Source organism: Physeter macrocephalus, chromosome 7 (genome assembly GCF_002837175.3).
Source record: "Physeter macrocephalus isolate SW-GA chromosome 7, ASM283717v5, whole genome shotgun sequence".
In the NCBI taxonomy this organism is placed as follows: domain Eukaryota; kingdom Metazoa; phylum Chordata; class Mammalia; order Artiodactyla; family Physeteridae; genus Physeter; species Physeter macrocephalus.
This window is the reverse complement of record NC_041220.1, coordinates 55,228,384-55,252,532: the sequence shown is the minus strand read 5'-3', so window position 1 is coordinate 55,252,532 and position 24,149 is coordinate 55,228,384. Positions and strand designations below refer to the sequence as shown.

The following is a 24,149-nucleotide window of genomic DNA, read 5'->3' as shown; positions in this document are numbered from 1 at the left end:
TGTTCATATGTTTTACTTCTCAACTGTGAAGTCCAGGTTCCAATCCTTTGGTCTCCTTACATAGTGTCTCATCCAGCACTGGATTTAGCTTTTGCAAAAATAAGGACATTAAAAAGTCGAACAGAAAATTCTCCCTTGACTAGAAAGTGCCCAGTTTTTAATCCCATTAGGCACTCTTTTCATACAAAGGGTAAAATTAATAGTTGAAGACCAAAACTACTCCTAAGGGAAACGAGATTTTTTGAGTAACTGAGAAAAAGCTTGAAGCAAACTTATTAAAAGAATTATTTGGCTCATCCAAATTCATCATAGCTAAAGTGTTTTTGTTTGTGGCAAACATCCGTAGAGATATTTGCAGTGGAAGAAAATTCCCAATTTCAGAATTTCACAGACAGGTGAAATGGTGAATAGGAACAGAAATAGTTGGAACAATGAGATACAGTTTGATAGAACTGTGTAATGAAGGTAGAAACTTTTCAGGGCCTCTCACTGTTGTGGCCTCTCCCGTTGCGGAGCACAGGCTCCGGACACGCAGGCTCAGCGGCCATGGCTCACGGGCCTAGCCGCTCCGCGGCATGTGGGATCTTCCCAGACCGGGGCATGAACCCATGTCCCCTGCATCAGCAGGCGGACTCTCAACCACTGCGCCACCAGGGAACCCCAAGGTAAAAACTTTTAACTTTAAAAGTTAAACTTCAAGCAATCACAGATAGACCGAAAACTTTGTCAACATTATACCAGTTCTTATACATGGACATGACAAATTCAGGACAGAATAGAGAAAATAAGCACATGATGACAAGGCAGGTGGTCTAGTGGTTACAGGCACAGAAGCTAAAGTCTGATGGCCAGAGTGGAAATCTCACCTCCACCATCACTAGCTAACTCTCAACAAGTCACTCAGATTGCTCTACTGTAAAATTAGGATAATAACAATACTTAACCTACATGGCTCTTGCGAGAATAAAATAAAGCCACATAGTAAGTTTAATAAATACTAGTTGATTTAGATTATGAGGTGGAGAACACAACTATTTCAGTCGAATCCATTTTATTTGCTTTACAACATGATAAAAAGTTGAATTACTATTTAAAACTTAAACATCAGTTTGAACTGGAGTCATGAATGCTAGGCCCTAGTTGAGGTTCTTCGATCTCAAGGTGAGCTATGGATACACCATTTTCTTTTCTAAGCCCCAGTGGTGTCATGAGGTGTACTGGATAAGCTCTACATTCTCTTGCTGCTTTCAAATTCCTATGATCTATATAGCTGTGAGAAAAAAAATGTTTTAATACTGCTGCTTAAAAAATATTTTCACAGCAGGAACTGAAATAGTGAAGCATTTCAACATATTTATGTAACAGCTAAATTAAACAAAGAGCGGTACAATTTCCCAGTGGGGGACCTACAGAAGTAAAAACTGATCAAAACAAAGAGTTTTCAGAATGTATGCACACTAAAGTTTCAGTGAATGGAAGAAAATCCCTGAAAAACCAATCCTAGTATTGGAAAGAGAAAAAAATAAGCTTTTTCTTTTCTCTGCATGTACCCTCCTTCATAGTCTCATAGAGAGATGGAAGGTATACTGATAACAGATAAAATTAATTTCACTGACACATTACATGTTCTCACCTTTTAACATTATAATCTAATTTAACTAGTATTTATTAACTTATGATGTGATATTAGAAGCTGGTAGGGTTTTTAAGATTTTTTTAAAATCTCATGTCTATCCTAGGAATTTATATATTATATATAATAGAATAAGACATATAAGATGTTATATATAATAAGGTACATTAAAATATATGGTATTAACGTGGTATTTTTATATACTGTAGAATATAGTGTATAAAAAATATATGGTATTTTTATACACTATAGAATGAGATACATATAATTAAAGATGAAAGGTAGAATGTATTCAAATACAAAAATAAATGGCTTAACTCCAGGATAGTAAATTCAAATGATAATCAGACCCAAGAAAGGCAAGTAAGTGCAATGGGCAAAGTAGATACTGAGCCACACTGAAGCATGTTTTCTCAGAAAAGCTGCCCATGGATTGCTGTCATTTGGTAATGGAGGTCCAGAGTTCCCAGATCTTCTAATTTTCTAAACAGAAACAAGAATTTAGATGTTTATATAAAATATCTATTTTTTTTTCTAGTGTTGGAAATTATTTAAACGTCTTTAAACATGGTGTAAATCAGATAGACACAACTCTGAGGCCTATGCATCCTGTGAACTGCTACTTTACAATCTTTGGATTATTAAACGCTGTAGAAAAATATTTGTTAACACTTTATGATTCTTCAGATGTTTAACATGCTGTAATATTTTTCTCATAAAGCTGGAGGCAATTATTACACCAATATTTGCAATTTCATGGGGAAATTGAGGATGAGGGAAGCTAAATAATGTCTACACAGTCACATAACAATAAGGAGAAGATTTGGTTTCAAAACCAGGTTTGTCGCCCTCAAATGTCTGTCCATTTCCTTTTCCAATAGGCAACATTTTTTATCAAAAAAAGGATATATGAAAAAAGAGAACTTTATTTTAGACCTGGGAGGGTAGGTAAGATTTAGGTACCCAAAAGGGAGATATAAAATGGTTTCAGTTAGAGGCAACATGTGAATGCTGGAGGAAGGCATGAGCATGGTATTTTTAGAGACTAACTTGGAAACTGGACTGGTGTCAGCAGACACTTCACAGTGGGAACCAGGGAAAGTGGATTATATATAATACATAAATAATATTTAATTTAACATTCACCACAAAACAGAACATCGAAAGCTAGTAAACTTAAAGAAATTGCTTTTTTTATTCATGTTAGTCTTCAGTGTCAAGCAATGATCAACAACCACCTTTATTGTCATTACTATTTTAAAGTTACATTTCTTAATTTCATCTGGAGATTACTCAGTCGCCCTACAAAGTGTCTTACACTGATATCTCAGACAGTATGATCTGCCCCCACAAAAGTTTACGAACTGTCTTGATCACTGCGATGAAACTACTCTACCTTCTTAAACAAATAATTTGTTAATTTCAAAAACACAAAAAGAAGACTCTGATTCCTTTAAAAATCAAATTGTACTATCCTCCTTTAAATTACCTAAACTTTGTGGGAAAATTCGAAATAATATTTTCATGAGTAAGGTTATGTATCTCAGATCTAGCCTTGGAGAGATAGTCCAGTGTTGCTAGAACTTGATATTTTTCTTCAAAAAAAAAAAACACTGGAAAGCTGGGGTTTTTTAAATGTAAAGTCTCTTAATTTTTCAAATCTTGGCTCAGTTAAGAAAATAACTTCTAAGCTTAAATACACACACACACACACACACACACACACACACACACACACACATATATCTGCAGACCCCCCTAAAGGAAATGGAGGAATTAGCTAGAGTTGGGTCAGAGTAGGGAAGAACTGCAGCAATGTTCAAACATTGCTATAAGAACTTTTGGGTCTTCCCTGGTGGCGCAGCGGTTGAGCGTCCGCCTGCCGATGCAGGGGAACCGGGTTCGCGCCCCGGTCTGGGAGGATCCCACATGCCGCGGAGCGGCTGGGCCCGTGAGCCATGGCCGCTGAGCCTGCGCGTCCGGAGCCTGTCCTCCACAACGGCAGAGGCCACAGCAGAGGGAGGCCCGCATACCACAAAAAAAAAAAAAAAAAAAAAAAAAAGAACCTTTGTATAAGAAATGGCTTATACAAAGGTGAGGAGGAAAAACACTACTAATTACATTTGGGAAACAGAAATGTAACTTGTTAACTTTCTTTACCACAACGCTCCTTGCCTCCCTCTCCCAATTTTCCAACAAAGTTAAGAAAATATTGTAGCATCACTTATATTTTAAGATATTTTAATAAACCAGCTGAAGCAGCATGTGGGTTTCAGGCCATTTTCATTCATGAAAAGATTAGCTCTGTATTAAATACATTTTAAACTGAGAAAGAGAAAAGATATAGATATTATTCTAGAGCTTTAAAATACTGCATCTCAAATTTACCTAATTATTTGGTTTGGTATAGTTAGACACACCCTAGAGGAATATTTAAGAAGTTCCTAGGAGCAGGAGACTTTTTCAAACATTACAGCTGTTCCCCCCAATTCTAGAAGATTCAGATGGGTGCCGTGTGCGTGTGTGTGTGTGTGTGTGTGTGTGTACATTTGTCTGGGTTCTGGGGATTGTAAGGATTGACAATCACAGCCCTAGCCCTAAGCAATTGACATGCAAGTATCTTATCCCTCAGATATATAAATAAATTTAAAACTGTGGAAATCAACGTAACTAGTCATGACAGTAACTAACATGTAGGACAGGCTGACCACTTTTCTAAAGCCATTTTACAAACATCATTCATTGCCCCTTATCCCAACCTTGAAAGATGAACGCTGCTTACTGCTTAAAAAGTGTGTATGTATGATATTCCTCTGATTATTATCCAGTAGCTGGCAGAGCCAGAAGCTCAACTTAGATCTGCTGACTTCACATGGAAAAAATGCTCTTTCAGAGATAGTGTGTTGTCCTTAACACATGTGGATGAACGTGATGGGGAATGCACGGTTAGATGAATGAGCCTTCACGCTGGGCTCCATAAAAGGGTGAGATTGCTGAAAGCCTCTGTCTCTCACCAGAAATGTGGTCTCTTCCTGCCAAGGAGCTTGTCTCCACCCTAACACTCCATATCCCGATCTACCAGGCTTCCTCCTTTTTCTTAGCCACAGACACAGCCTCTTCCATTTCTCCTAAATCCTTACTCAACTGCATCTTCTACTCCCTCTTTTTGGACTCACAGGTTCCTACCAAAAGGAACTCAGATTTCTGGAGTCAGAGATCTGTGTTCAAATTCTGAATCTGACATCTACAAGCTCTGTGATCCTGAAGAAGGTAAATACTGTATCTGAGCTCTAGTTTCCTCCTCTGGAAAATGGTTCTGGGGAAAGAGAATAAGTAAAAAATTATTAATTAAATATGATAACCTAAGAGTCATGTCTGGTAGCTACTACTATTATATACTATGTCTTTAATGACATATTGTACCCTCAATTTATCTGATTTTTGGGAATACATATCTCCGTTTCTCATTTCTATCTCAGAAAGGCAATTCTTCACAAATTAGGTCAAATAGAGAAGTTCTATAGCATGAATAAAGGAAATGAACTCAGAGGTCAGAATGTCAGAGTCTGAGTTCGTGTCTTCACCTCTTCCTAGCTGTGGAAACTTGGACAATTTACTGACTCACTCTATGTCTAAAATAGGGATAGCAATGCTACCCATCTCACAGAGCTTTGGTGTTAATTTAATTAAATAGAAAATAAAGTAGAATGCACTTAAATTATGGCAGGAGCTCAATAAATTTTGCTATTATCTGTTAGTAGTGATATAATGTCCTTCTTTATTTAAAGCACAGTCACATTCTTTTGGTCAGATTATCAGGGGACTGAAATTGATGTCCAGTTGGTAAATGGATTAAAATATTATAAACCATAAAGAGAAAAATATATTTTTCTTTCAGATTACAATTTACTTTCTGTCTCAAATCAAATTGAAGCAATTCTTTTCTGAGTCTTGGAACTTTAGCTTATCCATCTATTTTTTCCCTTTTAAAAAATACATTTGGCTCATGTTTCTGTGAAAAATAGTCAATGCATAATTTACAACATACAACCAAAATCAAACATTTAATTTTATGTTTTATTCAAGTAAGAGCAACAGAGCTGGGAGGGGTAAAAAGTTGGAATTTGCTTAAATTTGTGATACTATTAAGATTCACAAAATATACTTAAAGCAAAGATGAGGTTATTTTAGTTGCAGTGAAGATACAAGAAGATCCCAAAGGAATGAAGCAGTGAGTAGAATTTCACCCCTAAAATCTTCACTGGGAATATACTTTTTTCAGTTGCAACAGAAGATACAAAACTAAAAAAACAAACAAGCTGAAAATTAACTAGCCTTCATTTTATATTCCATTTCTATAACTACCAAACAACATATGGCCCATCATATTGATTTTTTGTCTATTTTTTTGTTCCAAGAGCAGAATGTATTCTCAGCTATATTAATCATATTTCTAAATAAAGGTTATGCTTTGATATGTAGGTTTTATATAGTTCCTGATAATCTCTGAAAGCACACAGTATTTTTTATCTATGTAGACTTAGACATGATGCTTTAAAAAAAAAATTGTAAACTTGGCCAAATATCTGCAAACATAGCAGATGTTTTCTAGAAATTTCTCTCAGCACTGATATTTTTGTGTATTTTGTAAGACTGACACATGCAGTTCTATGCTGGTTGCGTCTCTTCTGTTATGTGTTTGTACATAGACATAATCATATTACCGTTTAACCAAAGTGCTCTCTACTTGATATATCAGCTGGTCTCCTAAGTATTCTCTGAAAATTACAGGTTCAATCCTACATCTAAATGCTTATTAAAAATACTTCAAACCTTCCATCTGCTTCCAAGACTATGGCTGGGAACTAAGGCTGAATAATTTATCTTGAACATGTACCTGCTTGTGGGTAATTGCTACACTGCATATAGAGATAACTTCTGCTCGTGTATGAGTTTCAAACCATTCATTACCAATTCTTCTTTTTAATTTTCCTCTCTATTTTGCTTTTTTAAATAGCCATTCTGCAGATTTTCTGGAAAGTCATGAGATAAAATAATTACTAAACCAAGAAATTAAAGAAAGGCATTTTAAATCCAATGGAAAGTGCAAAACGTTAGATGTTAATGTTACTTTCAGAGAACGCACTGCCCACTCATTTTGCCTGATAGTTTCTGAAGCCACTTTTAACCTTTCATTTTTTGTTTGTTGGTTTGTTTCACTGTGTTCTCAGTTGTCCTCGGAAAGAGTTCAGAGTTGTTCCATCTTTTCCATCTTCAGTATCATAGCTGAATTCTAGGCCCTGAACACTTCCAGCTTGTTTTTCACTGACTAAATTACAGTCTTCCCCAACTCTAACCTACACAAGAAATATCCTCTAGATTAAATTTCCTAAAACACAACTTTCATCATGCCATAATGTTGCTCTAGATCCTACTGTGGTTCTAGTGACTATGGGAAAAGCCCATACTCTTTGTACTGACAGGTTCCAAGCCCTGGGAAATAGTATCCCATTTTAGTTATCAATCTAACCTCCTACGACTTCCCAATTTACTGCTGCTCCCATCAGAATAAATTCCTTTGCATCCCCCCATGCGCCATGCTTATTCTACCTGTGATTTTCCTGATGCATGCTTCTTCTTTTTTCCCCATCTTTTCATCTGTCCAAATCCCATCTACTCTCCAGGGCCAACTGAAGTGATAACACTTCAGACACTTCCTATGAGAAAATTCAACTGCTCCAGTCCACAGCCATATTTTTCTTGGAATGTACACCATACTTACAACAGACTATGTTATTCAGCGAAGTTTATATGCTGCACTGCATTGTTTCTCCTTTGGAATTATTGCTAGTCCAAAAAGATCATAAGCTGCTTGAGGTGATGAGATATGCCCTATGTTATCTCTCTATTACCCATTGTGCTTTTTTCATTGCTGGTAACACACTAGGTATATAAGGACACGAAGTGGACTCGACATAATCTTTAAAAAAGGGTTTACAAAATTCAATTCTACTCATTGTAGTGTTACTTAAGGATAGATTAATGATTGTCTAAGATATGTGAATGGGGCAAATCTATGTTTTTGTAAAAATGGTCAAGTAGAGATCAAACTTTTATAAACAAAATAATAGGTTAAATATGCTGAATGGTGATATTCAAATAATCTTTTGGTGACTCTCTTCATAAAGAGAAGAGGACCACCTGATTTTCAGAGTTTCAAACATACGTTTCAGTTCTATTCTCTTAAAAAGAAAGCTTTTTGATTTTCTAAAATAGGAGCTAAAAAAATACATATAAAAAAATCATATATAGGAAAAGAGCAAAATAGACATGTTTTCCAGCTGTGAGAAGGGTACAAATAGAAACCCAGAACAGTTATCAGAGCACAAATTTGATTCAGGGTTGTCCACAGAGGAAGTCTCCGTGTGACGGACTGTCAGTCTGACCTGGGTGAGGAGGGCATCCACATGGAAGGGCGTGAGTTGGGGAAGCATCCGAGCAAGAGAGAGGAGAAGCTTGGCACCGGCACTCAGAGACAGAGGATGCTGTGATTCCTGTGGGAAGGCGCCTGACCTGAGACACCAGCACCTAAGCAAGATGAGGAGGGCATCTGTTCATGGGTGTGGCCTTGTGTGTGGTGTCAGAGCTCGAGCACAGTGAGAAGGATCTTTCTGCATGTAGGCTGGTCCAGCAGGGAGAACCAGGAGCCCAAATGCAGTGAGGAGAATATTTATAAGTGAGGGCAGCATAGCAATGGATGTCAGAGTCCAAATGGGGCAAGGAGCTCATCTACGGAGAGAGACTTAGGATGGGGTATAGAATCCCTAGTGGAATGAAGAGGACATCCCACATGGGAGTCAGAGTTGGAACAGGGTAAGCAGGGCATTTGTGTGGGGTAGGAGTTGAAAACGAAGACAGGAAATTGGTATATTAAAGACAATATATTTCCTGGGAGAAACCAGGAGACAGGTTCTCAGAATCAGAGATAAGAGTTAAACATATGCAAAAGGAGAAAACTAAAATAAATCTGGTAGTTTGGGACTGGTATTGGTTGTACTAAGAACTCATGGTTTTCCTACATAAAGAGGAATAGTTATTGACATAAATGAGAGTGTGTTTGTATGTGTGTTATATATATATATATTCCCTACATTAATCTACTATAAGGCCTGGAAGCACTGACACTCCAAAAGCAATCAGTACAACTAACTCCTGGGTCTTAGCTTCTACCATTCTCCACTAAAAGGAATCAGGCTACTTGAAGAAATGGCTGACTCTGGGTCTGAGACACAAAATGTGCAAGATGAGCTACAAATATCCAATATGGCTATTCAAAATATATAAGGAACTCATACAACTTAATAGCAATAAATAAATAAATAATCCAATTTTTAAAATGAGCGAAGGACCTGAACAGACATTTTTCCAAAGAAGATATACAAATGGCCAACAGGTATATGAAAAGGTGCTCAGCATCACTAATCATCAGGGAAATGCAAATCAAAACCACAATGAGATATCAGTTCAAAACAGTTAGGATGGCTATTATCAAAAAGTCAAAAGATAAGCATTGGTAAGGATGTGGAGAAAACGGAACTCTTGTACACTATTGGTGGGAATGTAACTTGGTCATATGGAAAACAATATGGAGGTTCCTCAAAAAATTAAAAATAGAACAACCCTATGAGCCACCAATTCTACTTCTGGGTATATATCCAAAGGAAATTAAATCCATATCTCAAAGCGATATATGCACTCTCATGTTCATTGCAGGATCACTTACAGTAGCCAAGACATAAAAACAACCTAAGTGTCCTCAATAGATGAATGGATAAAGAAAATTACATATACAAACCAAATTTTCTTTATCCATACATATATCTACATCTTATATACAACATATATAAATTTATCATGAATATATATTTTATATATAAATACATATTATTTATATATGTAATATATAAATACATATAAAGATATACATACACATGCAATGGAATAGTGTTCAGCCATAAAAAGGAAGGAAATCCTGCCATTTGTGACAACATAAATGAACCTTGAGGACATTATGCTAAGTGAAATAAGCCAAACACAGAAAGAGAAATACTGCATGATCTCACTTACACAGGGAATCTAAAAAAGTCAAGTCCATAGAAACAGAGAGTAGAAGAGTGGTTATTACTGGGGCCTGGGTCTTGGGGGAAATGGGGAGACATTGCCCAAAAGGTACAGACTTACAGTTTTAAGATAAGTTCAGAATGGTGACTATAGTTAATAATGATGTATTATATACTTGAAATTTGCTAAGGGAGTAGATCTTAAGTCTTCTCACCACACACACACAAAAAAGTTAACTGTGAGGTGATGGATATGTTAGTTAGCTTGACTGTAGTAATCACTTCACAATGTATACATATATCAAATCATTGTATTGTACACCTTAAATAAATACAATTTTTATTTGTCAATCATACTTCAATAAAGCTGGAAAAAAAATTTTAAAGATAAGCCACAGAAAGGAAGTGCTCAAATAATGGCACATATCCTAAGAACAGACAAGTTGGCTTAAGTGGGCTACTGCTTGCCAAATTGGGAACAATTCGAACACAAAAATAAAATAGAAAGCCTCCAGTCTATATTGATAAAAATTAACAAATTAAACAATAGATTTATGAGGAACGGGATATTTACACAGTTCCAAAGTACCTTCCCACAAAATATAAATTACAACAGGGAAAAGAGTTACTTTACAGTGAAGGAATATAGCAGTACCACATTAATCTAGTAATCAAGATGAATATCTTGAGTAATGGGGCAAATTGAAACCATGCACCACCTGATAGGATATAATGGAAAGATGAAAGTATTCCTTCTGTGGTTTCCTGACAAATCTGAATGTAATCATGAGGAAACAGCAGACCAATTCATATTGAGGGAACATTCTACAAAATAACTAGCCTGCAATCTTCAAAAGAGTTAGGGTCATTAAAGTCAAAGAAAAAATCATGGAAATATTCCAGACTGAAAAAGTCAAAAGAGACGAAATAACTAAATACAATATGAGAATTTTAGCTAGATTTTTTTGCTGGATGCATTTAGGACAATGGGTGAAACTTGAATGGAATCTAAGATGTCTCTGGATGTATCAAAGTTGATTTTTTGGTTTTGAAGGTGGTGTCATGATTATGCAGTAGAATGTCCTTGTTCATAGGGTTTAAACACTAAAGCATTTGGGAATGATAAAGAATCAAATTAGTAACTTACAAATGGTTCAGGGGAAAAAAGCATTCTTTGTACTGTGCTTCCAATTTTTCTTTTAAGTTTGAGATTCTATAAGAAAATCATTAACAATAGATACTCTGAAAATTATTAAAATACAGTAATGTAACCCCACATGTATAGAAAACAAACTAGAGCAGAGTAGGTTGATGCAAGTACCAAAAAGGAGTGTGTAGTTTTATCTATGCTGAAAATATATGACATTTTTTCTCTGAAAAGTCACTACACCTAATTAGTGTTAAATACAACTGATTTTTGATTAGTAAAACTTTGGTTGTTCCAAATCTATTTCTTTTTCTTTTTCTCTTTTTTTTTGACCACACCTCAGGGCATGTGGGATCTTAGTTCCCCAACCAGGGATCGAACCCATGCCCCCTGCAGTGGAAGCCTGGAGTCCTCACCACTGGACTGCCAGAGAAGTCCCCCAAATCTATTTCTTAAAAATCATCTCAGAAAAGCAGTTAGTATAGCCTGGTAATGACTGGCTGAAGTTCAAATATGGTGGACTGATTTTGTCTTTGCTAACTAGAAGAGTCATAAAAATTTTTTAGATAAATGAAACACCATAAAAATACACATTCTTGATCTAATAAGAAATATTAGAAAACATGGAGCAGTTCAAAAATTGGGGCCAGCAACCAGACATATGTATCTCTTAACAGAGATTTCACTTCTACTGTATAGAAAGTTTCTCTCCTCTCCTTCCAGTATCATGGGCTTTATTGATCAAGAGATGTTCTGAAGAAGCAGCTGGTGCAACTGATTGGAAGCTATGAAGAAAATTTTTACTGAAAGTCCTAGAATTTTAGATGTCTGTATCCCAAGATAACAAAAATATCTCTTTGACAACCAAAGCTCTCTTCTTTCTAAACTCTATATGTTATAAATAACACCTATGTGAGAACTGAGATCTTATCCCAAGTCACTCTAAAAGAAAGAATGGATTCCCAGGTTACTTGGCTTTTATTCAGCACTACTCCTGCCACATCTCAAAGACAAAGAAGACTAAGGGATGACAAAGATTGATTTCTTTCCTCAACTCCACCTGTATGTGGTCTATACAACACTATAAATTCTGCCAATAGATACATAAACCTGATAAATTACCCTGAACCGTAAGCCATTTTAACGGATCCAACTGAACCTAAGATGTAATTCAACTTTCAGTTTTGTAAACTTTTACATTAATATCTCAAGAGGAGTCCTGACAAAGATAGAAAGCCTGGGGCTGCTACTTCCTCTGCTTTTACAGCACAGCTTGAACAGGACATCTTGTAAGCCGAGGTTTTTCCAATGTAGCATGCAGATCTGCAAACGCCCAAAGGATGTTTAGAGCCTAAAAGAAAGCAATCCTTTGAATGCCTTTTGATATAGTGGCCTGCAGAGAAGAGTGAGAATCAAATAGTAGACCCTGTCTGTTTCCTTGAATAGTCCCATAGCCCTGGTTCTTAACCCTTTTTCTGTCTGCAATCATCATTATTATTATTGCATACCTGTACTATTCCTAGTTTTGCAATGGGGAAGGGACTTTTAATAAATATCCTTCACTCGGTCTCTTGGGCAACTTAATCTGAAGGTTATAATTTTATAAAAAATAAGGTCAGTTTCCTCTTATTTTTGACAGGCAGTGGGAAATAAAATCTCTACCTTAAATTTTTGGTAAAAAAAAAAATCAAGATGTATTATATTTTCATACAGTTGAATCCTAGGTAAGGCTAGTACCAATCCTGAGTATAATTAAATTGATATCATATCTGGATTAAAATTTTTAATTCTAGAAGAAAATATTTAACCATGTGAAAGACATTATCAATTATGTTGACAATTCCAAATCTTCATTTTCTTCATGCTTTCTTGAAATTACTTCATAGATTTAATATCTTGGCATATATCTTGGTTATTTGACTTAATTTAGAAAATAATCTTTCTGATTTGGTCCTTTTGGAATTCCTTATCTTTCCACATTTTTTTTGCACTAAAATTTTCTCTAAAACTAATTCTTATCTACCAACTTATTAAATGTTAAACATTTAATTATATTGCCTGAATATCAGTTTAAAGTTCTTGTCAGGGTCTGTCTTAGCCCATCTGGGCTGCTACAACAGAACACCATAAACTAGCTGGTTTATAAACGATAAACATTTACTTTTCACAGTTCTGGAGGCCAGAAATCCAAGATCAGGGTGCCAGCATAGTTGGGTGAGGGTTCTTTTCCTGTCACTGACTTATTATATCGTCACATGGTGGAAGGGGCTACGGAGCTCTGTGGGGTCACTTCTATAAAAGCACTAATCTCATTCATGAAGGTTCCACTCTCATGACCTAAGCACCTCCCCCTCTCCCCACCAAGGGCCCCATCTCCTAATACCTTCACACTGGGGCATTAGGACATACGAATTTGGAGGTGAAACTAAAGTTCAGGCCATAGATAGGTCTCAAACTTTAAGTCTGCTTTCAGAATGAAGTTTCCAGTATTATCTTTTTTCTTCTCCCTATATCATCCTAGAACAGGATTATCATAACTAGTATGGAGAGTTTTCTAATCCCTGTCCTTTATAAGTACTTAAAGTATAGAAAGACATTTTCAATGTTATACAGAAGAAATCAGAAGAGCTGGGTTTGAGTCTTCATTTTTCATAACATATTATTGGATAAATTATATAATATCTTGTCCTCGATTATTTCTAAGTACTGTTTTAGAAACTGAGAAACCTGAAGCTCCAAGAGGTTCAATAACTTGAGCAGGGTCAGACAGCTAATAAAAGGAGTCACGATTAAAAACTATATCTGCCTATCTTAAATATCTGTGTGTGGGTTTTTTTTAAAATTTGTTCTGTAATGACATCCTTAATTATTCTGCTTAATAGAAGGTTCTAATCCAAGTTATTTCAATTTTTGAAGTAATAGAACACATTCTGTTCAGTTATGCTTCCATGTTTGATATCAGATACTAGGATAAATACGAAGATGAATAAGATACAACTCTTTCTTTCAACAAATTTACAATCTAGAATAAAAACAGCAAAATTGGTCTTGATTATACAGGGAAGAGGTTGCCTTTGTTTTCTACTTATCTTTGACATTTTAATCTTTCACTGGAGGTAGAACCTGTAATATATGAAAACGCAATGAATTGTGAGAGAAATTTGGTTTCGGGTCACATGCTATCATCATTGGCTCAGTCACAGAGAAACAGCACACAAAGGTTACCTAAATGAAGTTTTTCCTAAATTGGGTTTCCAGGTCAAGAGATTTCTTTTTCATGTTGGAATAAAAGTATTGAATCAACTACTGGAATTTTCATCATACATACAACATCTCAGTGTCTATAAGTACATGGTATGATAAGATTTTCAAAGAAGAGGGGTGAAAGGTAAGGATTTAGGGACAAAGACAGACTCATAACCCAGAATGAGAATCTGCACTTGTCCCAGTGGCCATAGAGAAACTGCCAAAGACATCTGACCCCAGGAGTAGTAACTAACGTAAATTTCAGGGACTGGCTTAAAAATGACTCATGTGCCAGATTCCCTGTTGAAAAAAGCATTATAAAAAAACATTTACTCCAGAACAATGTGAAGAAAACAACTATGGAGACTATAAACAGATTTATTCTCACAACAAATATAATTATTAGTCCTTGGTGTCAATATATATTAATAATAATTATTCACACATTTGTATATTGTGATGAATATAAGCACAGAAATGTAGTTTATTTTAAAAGAATCCAATGCAGAGGGTAAATTTAGTCACTGCAAAGGGGCTCTGATTTATAAATTTAAAATGTCAAGATATAAACTAAAACAAAAATGAAATAAAAAAGAAAAAGCAACTAAAGATGAAGTTATTTCTCAAACAGGAATAGGCACTATACCAGAATCTATTTTCAGTCTTTCAGAAAATAAATTGGTGAAACCAAAAGTTCAATATGAGGAAATGCCTTTTCACAAATTTAAGAACACTTCATTAAAGGAAAAAGAAAACCCCTATCTGTACATGAAGGAGTCCACCTACTGGACAGAACTGTTAACTGGTATGGAAAAAAATATCACAAGCAGGTGTTTCATACTCTAGGCAGAAATTTTCTTGGCAACATGAAAATATAATTGGCTTTTTAAAAAACAATTAGCAGAGGGCTGCGGCTGCCAGGACCAAACGGGCGGCATGCGGGAGGCGTGGACTGTGGAGAAGGGGCTTGCGCCTGGCAGCACGTGTTCCTAGTCCCAAAGTATTTAAAAGATGCTTCTAAGAAGATGAAAAGTGGGCTTATGTTTGTAAAACTGGTTAACCCATGTTCAGGGGAAGGAGCCATTTACTTGTTCAATATGTGTCTACCACAGCTGTTTGAAATAAAAGTTTTCAAGGAAAAAAACCATTCTTGGTTTATAAATGAATCAGTTCAATCAGGAGTTCTTCTTCACTTTGCCACACCCATGGACCCTCTGTTTCTGCTTCTCCACCACCTTATAAATGCTGATAGAGAGGGAAAGTTTCAGCCCGTGGATCAAGTTGTGATGGATGACATGTTTCCGAATTGCATCTTGTTGCTGAAACTTCCTGAACTTGAGAAGTTACTTCGACATGTGACAGAGGAGAAAGAAATAGACAAGAAGAAATATTACAAGTACAGCAAAGAGAAGACATTAAAATGGCTGGAAAAAAAGGTTAATCAGACTATGGCAGCATTAAAAACCAATAATGTAAATGTCAGTGCCCAGGTACAGTCTGCTGCATTTTTCTCTGGTGACCCGGTTTCCAGTGACAAGGAAGAGGATTATATTCGTTATGCCCATGGTCTGATGTCTGATTACATCCCTAAAGAATTAGGTGTGACTTATCTAAATATTTAAAGCTTCCAGAACCTCCAGCTTCAGTGCCAAACCCTCCATCAAAGAAAGTAAAGTTATCAGATGAGCCCGTAGAAGCAAAAGAAGATTACACTAAGTTTAACACTAAAGATTTGAAGACTGTAAAGAAAAATAGCAAAATGACTGCAGCTCAGAAGGCTCTGGCTAAAGTTGACAAGAGTGGAATGAAAAGTATTGATTCCTTTTTTGGTGCAAAACATGTTAAAAAAATTGGAAAGATTTGAAACATTGAAAATTAAATCGAGCAAAAGTATTTGCCTTCTACATGTCCCATTTTCATCCTTCCTCCATTCCAATGTACTTCCTAACCCTTAATTACCAACTTTTGAAAAAAAGTAGGAAGGGGGCAATTTTCAGATTCACTTGAACATTTCTTTGTGTTTGATTTTTGTGTTTCCTGAACAAAATATGGAAAAGTAATTGTGTAACTTCATGGCTGTGGCCTTTGGAGTTTTGTTTGACATATGAAAAGTAATCAAGTGAATAGAATTAACCTCTAACATCACAATTTCCTCAATAAACTGATGTGTGACCAAAAAAAAAAAAAAATTAGCATTACAATTCTAGCAAGAGGCAGGAACCATTAAGTGTACCTCAATCTAGGAGGGTTTAATATATATCAAACCGAAAGGAAGGAAGGAAAGGAGAGAGGAAGGGAGGGAAGGAGTGAATCTCATCTCTTCTTTCTAGACTCTTCATGTTTCATTGTGTTCATTTTTTGCTGAGAAGCATTTTAGGGCATAGATTTTCATGTGCATTTTCCATAGGAAGATACTATGTCCTCCAAGCCCAAGAGTATTAGGGGAAAAAAAAAAAAGTAATAGGTGCTAAAAAAAAGAAAAGATTGTCTTATGTCCTTCATCTATACACTGCCTGCCACCCAGGACTCAGAGGTTTCATCTAATTATGTATGTAAAACTACTTTACCAAGTAAATATCTCATACAGATATAAGACAACTGAGTCACAAATGAGTCTTGTTTGACAATTCATACCAAGAAGGCAAGCAGTCTTTCTACCTGATTCCACCCTAATTACCTCACAGGAGCAGTTAGCCTCTGCACCCTAGAGGCAGATTAAGAATAAAAACAGCCTGGTCCAAGGATTCTTTGCCACCTCCTGGATATGCCTCATTCCTGTATGGAACTATTAAACAGGCCAGAACCAGTAGACTGCCAACCCTTGTGGAAGGCATCAATGTTCCAAAACGGAAGGCCTGCTTGCTGTGCTGACACCACTCTTAATGACTTAAACATCCGGAGAACAACATTTCACAGTGACAATCAGAGCTTTCCTGAAAAGCAATAGCTCACATGCTGGGTACTGTGCATTCGGAGCACAATGGGAGTAGCAAAGTGGTGTCCCTTAGAAGGGATCACAAGAGCTCATCGCTTTCCTTTGAGGCAAAGACTTCGGTATCTCAGAGGGGTGCCCTCAGGTATTAGACACTGCATTCCACCAAGACTTCGATGAATTCTTTTAGGACGATAGGAAATAAGCCACATTTAAATCCTGGTCTATTTCCAGCTTGTTAATGCCAATTTATGAATTTAAGTGTTTTCTAAAAATAATAGATTTAATTCAAATCACCAAAGTAATACATAACAAGTCAAGTAGCAGTGATGGACAGGTTACTATATTTATAAAGATGACAGATCACTATATTTCTTCTTGAATGATTATATTGCAATGATGTACTTCCCTATTTGTCTCTTGTATATACTTCCTCCAATTCCCAATTCTCTCTCTTCCCCTAATCTCCACCCTAGATACAACTTATACCACAAAGCAAGCACCAAAAGATATTTTAAAGTAAGTGGACAGCCACTTATCTTCACTTTCTAGCGTTCCTATAATGATCATATATTAATTAATTAATATATGGTAGAACTAGTTCCATTTGGTAGAACTAGTTCAGCCACCCTTATAGTACGTCCCCAAGTTTCCATCATCCACTATGTTTATTATCTGCATTCTCTCTGGCTAGGACTTAACATCTTCTTTGTTAGGTCTGGCCTTAGACCTGCCATCTGCTCCCTGGATTTAGCTTCCATCACAAAACAGTCAGCATGCAACTCTTCCCCATATCCACCAAGCCTGACATCACAACACTACTTGACTCTTCTTCAAGTCAGGGACACTCTCACATACTTTACTCTCTTGTTTTCACTGACTGAATTCTGTTTTCCAATATTGTTCCAACATGTGTCAGGAGGCTTCCACTGTATTATCTCTCAGAGAGGGAGAGAGCCGAGATAGATATAATAAAAAGGACAAACATACATTCATCACAGGGTAATGGTAACATGGAAAGAGTGAAGTCTAATTTCATGTGAAAGGAATGCCTCCTGAGGAGTAGTTCACAATGAGGACAGAAAGTCAAAGCCTCTCATTTTTTTAATAAGATTATTAGGACAGGAACAAAGGGCTCTGAATAAAAATAGTGCTCAATAAATATTGTTGGCTTACTCCAACTGTGTAAACATGCACGCGTGTGTGCGCGCGCGCACACACACACACACACACACACACAAACATAAACAACCACACTAAAATGAAACTAATAAGAAATGCATCAATGGTTAACAATGGTTGCCACAACTAGGGTGCCTGCCAGACGCTGGTGGGGGACCCCGATGCCCAAGGAGATGGGAAGAACCCCCAAGCGAACCAGTAGGATGTGGGGGGACTGAGGGGGGAGAAGAAGTGGAGGCCGGACAGGACCAGTGCCGCTGAGCGGTGGCTGAGAGGGGAGAGGGGTTCCCACACCTGGAGGGGCCCTCGGGGGCTCAGATCAGCGGGGGAGCGGGCCCAGCGTTTCCCCTGTCCATTCGGCCAGGGAAGTCTGCCCCACTCTCGGGCTGGGTCCTATGCCCTCATGGGTCCCCTCCAGGCTGGGTTGATCCTGGGGATGTAGAAGGGAGTCCAGAATAGAACAGGAGAGGCAGGCGGGGGGAGTGGGAAAGGAGGGAGGGCGTTTGCCCCACCCACTTGGGCATGGGGAGCCTGCTGAGATCCCAGGCTGGTCCCCTGCCCTCCAAAGCCCCCCTCCAGGCCATGTGGGCCCTGGGGGCATAGGAGGGAGGACCAGGAGATCAGGAGAGGCAAGCGGGAGGAGTCCTCCAGGACTGGAGGAGCGGGAGAGAAGTGGAGGGTGTTCGCCCTGCCCACTCAAGCCCAGGAAGCCTGCTGGTCTCCCAGGTGGGGTATCCTGCCGTCTGAGACCAGAGGCAGGGGCAAGCCTGGGCCCCTTCTGTTCTGTTGAGCCTAAGCCCCAACCCCTCACCCCTCCACCTTTCCAGCCCTTTTCCTATGCATAGGCCCGGGCCACTGCCCAAACCTCAACCCTGCTTAGGCCCCATCCTCCACAGCCAATGCCTTTTCCACCTTTTTTTTCCTCTTCCTCTTTTTTACTATTGTGGTTCTGTTTTATCTTCCAGTTGTTGATTCATCTATATTTTTATTTTTATGTTTTTTCTAACATAGCTGTTAGTTAACTAGTCTAATTTTATTTACTTTATTATTGTTCTCTCTTCTTTTTTTTTTTTTCCCCACCCCAATCGGCTTGTGTGGTCTTGGTTCACAAGGCAGGGGTTGGGCCGAAGCTCCTTTGGTGGGAGCTCCAAGTCCAAACCACTGGACTAACAGAGAACCTCAGACCCCAGGGAATATTCATCTGAGTGAGGTCTCCCAAAGGTCCTCATCTAGGCACCATGACCCAGCTCTACCCAACAGCCTACAAATTGCAGTGTTGGAAGCCTCAGGCCAAACAACCAGTAAGACAGGAACACAATCCCACTCATAAAAAAAAGGAAAAAATAATGAGATGGCAAAAAAATATGTCACAGATGAAGAAGCAAGGTAAAAACCTACAAGACCAAATAAACGAATAGGAAATAGGCAATCTACCTGAAAAGAATTCAGAGTAATGATAATAAAGAGGATCCAGAATCTCAGAAATAGAATGGAGGCATGGATAAAGAAAATACAAGAAATGTTTAACAAAGATCTAGAAGAACTAAAGAGCAAACAGAGATGAACAACACAATAACTGAAACGAAAAATACAAAAGAAGGAATCAATAACAGAATAACTGAGGCAGAAGAATGAATAAGTGAGCTGGAAGACAAAATGGTGGAAATAACTGCCAAGGAGCAGATTAAAGAAAAAATGAAAAGAATGAAAAGAATTGACGACAATCTCAGAGACCTGGGACAACACTAAATACACCAACATCGGAATTATAGGGATCCCAGAAGAAGAAGAGAAAAAGAAAGGGTCTGAGAAAATATTTGAAGAGATTATAGTGGAAAACTTCCCTAACATGGGGAAGGAAATAGTCACCCAAGTCCAGGAAGCACAGAGAGTCCCATACAGGAAAAACCCTAGGAGAAACACACCAAGACACATATTAATCAAACTAACAAAAATTAAATTCAAGGAAAGAATATTAAAAGCAGCAAGGGAAAAACAAGAAATAACATACAAAGGAAACCCCATAAGGTTATCTGCTGAGTTTTCAGTAGAAACTCTGCAGGCCAGAAGGGAGTGGCAGGATATACTTAAACTGATAAAAGAGAAAAACCTACAACTGAGATTACTCTACCCAGCAAGGATCTCATTCAGATTCGACAGAGAAATTAAAACCTTTACAGACAAGCAAAAGCTAAGAGAATTCAGCACCACCAAACCAGCTTTACAACAAATGCTAAAGGAACTTCTCTAGGCAGGAAACACAAGAGAAGAAAAAGACCCACAAAACCAAACTCAAAACAATTAAGAAAATGGTAATAGGAATATACTTATCAATAATAACCTTGAATGTAAATGGATTAAATCCACCAACCAAAAGACACAGACTGGCTGAATGGATACAAAAACAAGACCCATATATATGCTGTCTACAAGAGACCCACTTCAGACCTAAGGACACATACAAACTGAAAGTGAACGGATAGAAAAAGATATTCCATTCAAATGGAAATCAAGAGAAATCTGGAGTAGCAATACTCATACCAGACAAAATAAACTTGAAAATAAAGACTGTTACAAGAGGTAAGGAAGGACACTACCTAATGATCAAGGGATCAATCCAAGAAGAAGACATAACAATTTTAAATGTTTATGCACCCAACATAGGAGCACCTCAATACATAAGGCGCATGCTAACAGTCATAAAAGGGGAAATCGACAGTAACACAGTAATACTAGGGAAATTTTTTTTAATAAATAAATAAATAAAAATAATACTAGGGGACTTTAACACCCCACTTACACCAACAGACAGATAATCGAAACAGAAAATAAATAGGGAACCACAAGCTTTAAATGACACAAGAGACCAGGTAGATTTAACTGATATTTATAGAACATTTCACCCGAAACTGGCAGAATACACTTTCTTCCCAAGTGCACATGCAACATTCTCCAGGATAGATCACATCTTGGGTCACAAATCAAGCCTCAGAAAATTTAAGAAAAATTAAATCGTATCAAGCATCTTTTCTGACCACAACGCTATGAGATTGGAAACCAATTACAGGTAAAAAACTGTAAAAACCACAAATACATGGAGGCTAAATGGTGCACTACTAAATAACCAAGAGATCACTGAAGAAATCAAAGAAGAAATAAAAAATTACATAGAAACAAATGACAATGAAAACACAACAACCCAAAACCTATGGGATGCAGCAAAAGCAGTTTTAAGAGGGAAGTTTATAGCAATTCAATCTCACTTCAAGAGACAAGAAAAATCTCAAACCATCTAACCCTACACATAAATCAACTAGAGAAAGAAGAACAAAGAAAAGCCAATGTCAGTAGAAGGAAAGAAATCATAAAGATCAGAGCAGAAATAAAGAAAAAAATAGCAAACATCAATAAAACTAAGAGCTAGTTCTTTGAGAAGATAAACAAAATTGATAAACACTTAGCCAGACACATCAAGAAAAAAAGGGAGAAGATGCAAATCAATAAAATTAGAAACTATAAAGGAGAAATCAGAATTGACACCACAGAAATAGAAACGATTATAAGAGAACACTACAAACAACTATATGCCAATAAAATGGACAACCATGAAGAAATGGACAAATTCTTGAAAAGTTACAATTTTCCAAGACTGAACCAGGAAGAATTAGAAAATGTAAACAGACCTATCACAAGTAATGAAATTGAAACTGTAATTTAAAATCTTCCAACAAACCAAAGTCCAGGACCAGATGGCTTCACAAGCAAATTCTATCAAACATTTAGAGACGAGCTAACACTGATCCTTCTCGAACTCTTCCAAAAAATTGCAGAGGGAGGAACACTCCTAAATTCATTCTGTGAAGCCACCATCACCCTGATACCAAAACCAGAAAAAGATATAACAAAAAAGAAAATTATAGACAAATATCACTGATCAACACAGATGCAAAAATTCTGAACAAAATACTAGCAAACAGAATCCAACCATATATTAAAAGGATCATACACCACGATCAAGTGGGATTTATCCCAGGAATGCAAGGATTCTTCAATATATGCAAATCAATCAATGTGATACACTGTATTAACAAATTAAGGAATAAAAACTATATGATCATCTCAATAGATGCAGAAAAAGCTTCTGACAAAATTCAACACCCATTTATGATAAAAACTCTCCAGAAAATGGGCATAGAGGGAACTTTCCTCAACATAATAAAGGTCATATATGATGAACCCACAGCCAACATTGTCCTCAATGGTGAAAAACTGAAAGCATTTCCACTAAGATCAGGAACAAGACAAGGTTGCCCACTCTCACCACTCTTATTCAACGTAGTTTTGGAATTCTAGCTACAGCAATCAGAGAAGAAAAGAAATAAAAGGAATCCAGATCGGAAAAGAAGAAGTAAAGCTGTCGCTGTTTGCAGATGACATGATAATATACATAGAGGATCCTAAAGATGCTACCAGACAACTACTAGAGCTAATCAATGAATTTGGTAAAGTAGCAGGATACAAAATTAATGAATGATAAAAACTCTCCAGAAAATGGGCATAGAGGGAACCTGCCTCAACATAAAAAAGGCCATATATGACAAACCCACAGAAAACATCATACTCAATGGTGAAAAAATGAAAGCATTTCCACTAAGATCAGGAACAGGACAAGGATGTCCACTCTCGCCACTATTATTCAACCTAGTTTTCAAAGTCCTAGCCATGGCAATCAGAGAAGAAAAAGAAATAAAAGGAATACAAACTGGAAAACAAGAAGTAAAACTGTCACTGTTTACAGATGACATGACACTATCCATAGAAAAACCTAAAGATGCCACCAGAAAACTACTAGAACTAATCAATGAATTTGGTAAGGTTGCAGGATACAAAATTAATGCACAGAAATTTCTGGCATTCCTACACACTAACAAAGAAAAATCAGAAAGAGAAATTAAGGAAACAATCCCATTTACCATCAAAAAGAATAAAATACATAGGAATAAATCTACCTAAGGAGGCAAAAGACTTCTACTCAGAAAACTATAAAACACTGATGAAAGAAATCAAAGATGACATAAACAGAGGCAGAAATATACCATGTGTTTGGATTGGAAGAATCAATATTGTGAAAATGACTATACTACCCCAAACAATTTACAGATTCAATGCAATCTGTATCAAACTACCAAGGGCATTTTTCACAGATTTAGAACAAAAAATTTTACAATTCGTATGGAAACACAAAAGACCCCGAAAGCCAAAGCAATCTTGAGAAAGAAAAACGGAGCAGGAGGAATCAGGCTCCCCGACTTCAAACTATACTACAAAGCTCCAGTAATCAAGGCAGTATGGTACTGGCACAAAAACAGAAATATAGATCAATGGAACAGGATAGAAAGCCCAGAGATCAACCCACACACATATGGTCACCTAATTTATGACAAAGGAGGCAAGAACATACAGTGGAGAAAAGAAGGCCTCTTCAATAAGTGGTGATGGAAAATCTGGACAGCTACATGTAAGAGAACGAAATTAGAACACTACCTAACACCATACACACAAATAAACTCTAAATGGATTAAATGTAAGACCAGATACTATAAAACTCTTAGAGGGGGCTTCCCTGGTGGCGCAGTGGTTGAGAATCTGCCTGCCAATGCAGGGCACACGGGTTCGAGCCCTGTTCTAGGGAAGATCCCACATGCCGCGGAGCAACTAGGTCCGTGAGCCAAAACTTCTGAGCCTGCGCGTCTGGAGCCTGTGCTCCGCAAAAAGAGAGGCCGCGACCGCGGTGAAGAGTGGCCCCCGCTCGCCACAACTAGAGAAAGCCCTCGCACAGAAACGAAGACCCAACACAGCCAAAAATAAATAAATATAAATAAATAAAAG

At 37.2% G+C, this 24,149-nt stretch overlaps 2 protein-coding genes across 3 annotated transcripts in view; one reads left to right on the top strand and one right to left on the bottom strand.

The window, feature by feature from the left end:
• The window catches only part of COX7B2 (cytochrome c oxidase subunit 7B2), a 164,403-nt gene that overhangs the window by 111,710 nt on the left and 28,544 nt on the right, over positions 1-24,149 (bottom strand). The gene's annotated exons all lie outside the window — the stretch shown is intronic.
• Positions 14,857-16,100, top strand: LOC102986298 (ribonuclease H2 subunit B-like). Its single transcript, XM_024132008.3, is given in 2 exon segments — positions 14,857-15,745; positions 15,748-16,100. Coding segments are annotated over 2 exon segments (837 nt in total). The 5' UTR covers positions 14,857-15,171; the 3' UTR covers positions 16,011-16,100.